At 42.9% G+C, this 5,814-nt stretch overlaps 1 protein-coding gene across 2 annotated transcripts in view; it reads left to right on the top strand.

The window, feature by feature from the left end:
- The window catches only part of TTC27 (tetratricopeptide repeat domain 27), a 240,464-nt gene that overhangs the window by 11,775 nt on the left and 222,875 nt on the right, over positions 1-5,814 (top strand). For both annotated transcript variants that reach the window (XM_025197636.1, XM_025197635.1), the window contains exon 3: positions 283-412. In XM_025197636.1, coding sequence (XP_025053421.1) covers positions 283-412 — 130 coding nt within the window. The remainder of the gene's footprint in view (positions 1-282; positions 413-5,814) is intronic.

The raw sequence follows: 5,814 nt of genomic DNA on the forward strand, positions 1-5,814 counted from the left end.
TTTCCTGCCATGGCAGGGGGTCGGGCTTGATGATCTGCTCAGGTCCCTTCCGACCCTACAAACTATGAAACTACGAAACATTGTTTTCAAAATATTTGCTATTACTGTATTAAAATAATTTTGGATAGCCACATATTAAATACTTACATCTTCTATTTCCCCAGCCCTACTCTGCATTACTTGGTGATATTTGTGTTTCAAAAGGAAATTTTAAGATTGAGAGGGAGATATTTAATTAGTTTGAGACTAAATCAGATGACTTTTTAATTTTTTTTCTTTCAGACAGAGATTAGTGTTTCTGCTTGGCGTGGGCAGTTTGCAGCTCTTTGTCCAGAGCAATTGGACTGGACCTCCTGTTGAGTTACAGCCTCAGGACTTTTTGCCATCTTCGTTGTTACAGCAGTTCTGTGAGGTATGCTTGCATTTTAAAAAACTGTTTCTGAACAATTATTGTTATTCTATTTACAAATAGCACAGTTCTCTTGACATGTTATATACCAGTGTACACAAACAAATGCTGACAATGTGAATGATATGAGAGTTTTCTCGTCTCTTTGCACACAAATCTCTTCTAAGCACAGACTTGAGAGACTGTTTTGGGGGGCAAACAATGAACAGAAGTGTTGAAGTCAGAGGAGCTGTAGAGATCTGTGTCTTGTAAAACATCTGAGAAAGAAAAGTGAGCGGCATTCCACAAACATATTTCTGAAATGTTTCTGTTTTCTCTGTTAAAACATTGCTTACTACCTTGTGGACACCAGGTAGCTCTGCCAATTCATTCTTCACGGGGGCAATTTGTAGTGGGCTACAGAGACTGGTATACATGAGACTTAGGCCGTGGATTCAAAAGTGCAAGCACAAACTTTTGATCTTACCCATGTATAGGACTTTTAGGTGGCTTCAGAGCTGCCATCTGGTGTTTTCCCAAGGAAGAGCAAGGGTTCTGTAACCATAGGGATTTTTTCCACTGAAATTCATAATATTCTGTTCCGACATCATAAGTAGATGAGTAATACAGAACTGGATGTTATTGATTTTTATAAAGTATCCACAGTAAAAGTGTCTAACCTAATTAAACAAGTAAAAGGAACATCAGCAGGGAATCTTTAATTCATTTTGGGCACAACGTGATTTGATTGCAAGGTACTGTTCTCATAGTCATCTTCAGAGGATTTAGATTACAATGAATATGAAGCATTTTTGTGATCTTTTTTAACTGGATGAAAGAGCGATTTCTCAAATGTGAAGTGAGATGCATTTTGCTTACCAGAATTTAAGTTTGATTTTTTTTTGCAACAACTTGCATAGCTATTGTGGTTTTTATGTGCACAACTTTTATTTTCTATATGACAGTTGATATCAACATTTTTTGCAAGAGTAGTTGTAGCATAGCAGTGTAATAGCAGACTCTGTTCTTGATATCTCCTGAGTCCTTATCCTAGTGAGTTATGTACATTTACATAAGTTATTTAACAAATGGGAACAGGGTAGGACTGGCTGCTCTTCTAGTCCTTCTGAAGAGTTCTTGCTCTTTGCTGTGATTTTTGTCAGTTGTAACTATTAACCAGATTGGGGGATGTTCCTGTACCTGAGATCCTACACAGGATCTTCAGCAGTGACTTGGGTCATCAACCTATGGCCTGTGGTTCATATCTGGCCCATTAAGCACATTTATCTATCCTTTGAAACCAGGACATCAGTGGCGTTTTGGCAGTGCGGGGAATCAGTTGCAGTTTGGCAGCTGGAGAAGCAGCAGCAGCTGCTGCCTAGTCACAAGCAGCTGCCCGCTTTCAGACCAAGCTGTGTTAATTGGGCCCACCGTTGCTAAAAGATTGCTGACCCCTGTTCTAGAGTATTGGAACGGAAGCAACATGCAGATACTGGTTTCAGGGGAGAGGCTAGAGGGTGTTCATTAGCATCCCTGCTCCCTGTGGTGTTAATGGAAGGTGGAGCAGAAGGTATTTGCTTTCACTCAAGTGTGCTCTGCTCTCTCCCCCAAAAAACTGACCAGTGTGAGAAGTGAGTGAGTGAAGACTGGGGGATTGCTAGGCAGTTTCAAGAAGAGGAAGCTGACTGCACATGACCTCAGATGTTCAAAACACAATATGAAAAATACCTTTGTTCACCAAAGAGTTTGGGGCCCTAGCCTGTCAAGCAACTCAGCACACAGTCATTCGAGAATGCAAGAAGGCAATCTATACTAAGCCTTTGCCTTTCTAGTCAGCCAGAAGACTCCTACTGACTGTTGCTGTCTTGTATCAGCTTTTACATAGTAGGTGCTCTAACTTTTTTTCCTTAAGTTTCAGTTTCCATTAAAAACCTCAGTTAACAAAAGGTGCTTATGCCTTAACTGAAATTCCTCTTAGTGGCCCAGTATTATGCTGTCATCTTGACCACTACAGTACCTTAACATTTATTGTTGCATTTGAAATTATACTTACCAAGTTGCTGAGATGTTAAGGAACTAAATCTAGATGGCGTTTTTTCTCTGTAGACAACACCATAAATACACAGAAATGATGTTTGAGAAAGGCATGTGGTCCACAGATACCGATGTATACTGGAGATATAAAACAAGGCAAATGGCAAGGTTTAATTGGATTTGACGAAAGAAATATTTGCAGTGAAAGTGTACTGGAATAAATTTGAATTAAACTTATCTTGAATGAGTGATCTCTGTTTCTGATGAAGCTTCAGCTGTTACCAGTGGTTTTGATTAGGCTTAATTGAAATGTTGGCATTAGTGGATTGAATGATTTATCACATTGTACACTTCATTACTGCAAGGTCTATTTCTGCTTAAGCATTCTCTGCTAATTCTACATCCATACATGACTAGGTTTGGATGTAGAATTCCATTATGAATAAGATATTAATTATAAAAAATATAAATGACTGCAGAATGAGAAGTAACATTTAGTAAGTATAATGAAGATAGAATATTAAGGAATTAAGTGAGATTTTTTTGTTATATGGCATTTAAAAATTTGTATTTCACACAGTGTTCCATCTTCTCCTGGGATTCTAGTTATATTTGAAGGCTGAGATTTAGCCCTGTCATTTATGTAGCATGTCCCTGTGCATTTGTACATACATTTAAAATGTGGGTGTAATATCCATCATGTTAAAATAAGGCGGTTTATCAGTTTGGAATGTATTAACAGTAATCTGATGAAAACTATTAAAAAAAATATGACACTGCACTGACTACAGATGACTGACACTGTTTTTATTGTTCCACTACTGGAAAATGTTATTTAGTCTTCATGGCTAGGGACAGAAGTTGCACATAAACCAGCTTAAGTGATTGGGAACTGGTTTAAACCTGTAACAGAACGGAAACTCAGTGCACATAAACCAGTTTCAAAATGACTGAAACAGGTTTAAGATCAACCTGGTTGAATGTGGTATCAGACTTAACTGATTTAGGTCAAACCGATTTATGAACCTTCTGTCCCAGATCCCTTCCTGGTTTAAGTTAAATGAGAGTCTCCCAGCATGCTTTTCAGCCCTGGGCTGTCTGCTCCAGAGAGCAAGGCTGGCGCTGCCCCTCTTCTCCCTAGCTGGAGCACTGAAGGCTGGCTCACTGGCCTCACTGGCCCCCCAGTGCAAACCCCAGCTGGGGTCTGGGGCGAGGGAGGGGGATTAAACTCACCTTCCACCGAGTACAGAGCTGCTGTGCCCTGATAAAACTTAGTGCTGGCTGCAGCTGTGGACTACAAATCCAAGAGGCACGTGGAAGCAGGAAGAGGAAGTGATGAGTAACTTTGAGAGTCCTGCTGCTCTGATTCTAGACTGCAAATCTCAGAGACCTCGGGAGCAGCAGGAAAAGTAAGCGAACACACAGTCCAGGCTGCATTTTTAGTTCTTCGGTTTATAGTTTTTCAGAGGGAGAACTATTCTTGTTCAAGCTTTTATGAATTGAATGCCACTACTTTCCCCCACTGCCCCTCCCCGCCCAGGCAGAGCACAGACTAGGGCCTGGCCATGCCCCCTCTGCTCCAGCAGGGAGGGAGGAAAAGTCTTGGAGGGCTCTCTTCCCTTTGTGGCTGGCAGGTGTGCTCTAGCACTCTCTGGCTTCTGGGTTGAGTCATTGCAGGCATGTGGCTGCATTTCCTGAATCAAAAGTGAATGTGTGTTCTTTTGCTTATCAGTTTGGTCTCTATAGCTTAGACTAACCTGCAAAGACTGAATCAATTCAGCTTTGGGCTTTTTGTCTGTATTTAGATCATGAGTGCATAGGTAGGAGGACAGTAAATAAAATATCAAGGAAGTGAAACCTCAGAGAGAGGGAAAATGATAAATGTGTTGAAAATGACAGTTTATCTTGATATTTGTTCTATTTTTCCAGCCTGCGTTAGTGCAATAGAAATAAACAAAGAAGGCACAACTTTTTTTTCAACTTATATAGGCCTTGTGTAATCTCAGAATTTAAGTCTAGCAAATCAAGATCACTGAGAGCTCATATAGATAGTATAGTGTAAGATGGACTTTTCTGATTTAGTAGCCAGCACTAACTAGTATTTCATTACCGTAATTTGTTTTGGAGAGTAGTTTTTTAATTTGATAAAGAAGACTGTCCAATAGTCATGTTAGTCCAACAGTTATATCATCTGTATCAGTCAGTCTGTTCAGATACTTGAAAGAAAAAGATATCATTCACTGGCTTTTGAATGAAAGAATTCACGAGTATCTTTTCTCTACATTTACAATGGTTATAAAAATAACTTGTTGGCACCATGTAATGGATGATTGCTTGCAGGAAGGTAGTAGCTATACCTAAGAAATAAATCAGCTCCAGAATAAAGCAGAGCAGATTCCAGTGATATGCTTGTTTTCTAAAAAAATCTGCATTGGGCTCTAAAAATCAGTTCTTCAAAGTATAACTGTTTATACATTCAGACAGAAGTTTAGCACCATCACAGCATCATCTCCTGATCTGTAGAGGTGCACCGATGCATTGGTCCCGTATCAGATCAGCACCAATATATGGAAAATTGACTGTATCGGCAATTGGCTTTTTTTGGCTCATGTGGCCAATAATGCCACTGATAAATGTCCTGTGCATGCATGCAGGCAGCTGGGAGCACAGCCCGGAAATGTGGAGAGCAACAGGGTCTGGCTGGTAAGTCTGTTGTGAGAGAAGGGGCAGAGGGCTGGTGGGGGATGAGGCCCCCGTGATGAGGGAGGGACTAGGGCTGGGGCAGGGGCAGGTGATGCATAGCTGGGGTGGGGTGCAGGACAGGCACAAGTGGCTTGTGTGGGGTGACACCTCCCACCGCTGCACATACTCTGGCAGAGCATGGGGTTGTGTGGCCCTGGATCGGTGCGCGAGGTGAGAGCGGGCTGCCCTGTGGGTTGGGGCTGACTTCAATGCCAGATTCTTCCCAGCGCGGGGGTTGGGCTGGTTCTGCGCTTGGTGTGGGTGGCAGTGGCACTGGGAGGGCGGGGTTGGGAGGGACTATAGCAAATTTGCAGGGGCTATAGCTTTCCCCCAGTGCCATTGCCACCTACCCCTAGCACAGCCTGGCCCAGCTCCCACTGGGAAGAGCCTAGCGCTGCGCTGACCCCAACTCACAGTGGCAGCCCGCTGTTGCATCGCATGCAGATCTGGGGGGCACATGCCCCCCCCATGCCCTCCCAGGGTGTGCACAATGACAAGAGCCTCCCCCCCGGCAACTCCTGGACAAGCTGCTTGAGGCTCCATTATGTGCTCTGCCCTGGCTGGACAGTGCCTGCCCCAGCCCCACTCCCTCCCTCACTACAGGGGCCTCGATCTGCCCCCCCCCCATCTCCCTTCCCTCCTCCCTTGCC

This window comes from Alligator sinensis, unplaced genomic scaffold (genome assembly GCF_000455745.1).
Source record: "Alligator sinensis unplaced genomic scaffold, ASM45574v1 scaffold489_1, whole genome shotgun sequence".
NCBI lineage: Eukaryota > Metazoa > Chordata > Crocodylia > Alligatoridae > Alligator > Alligator sinensis.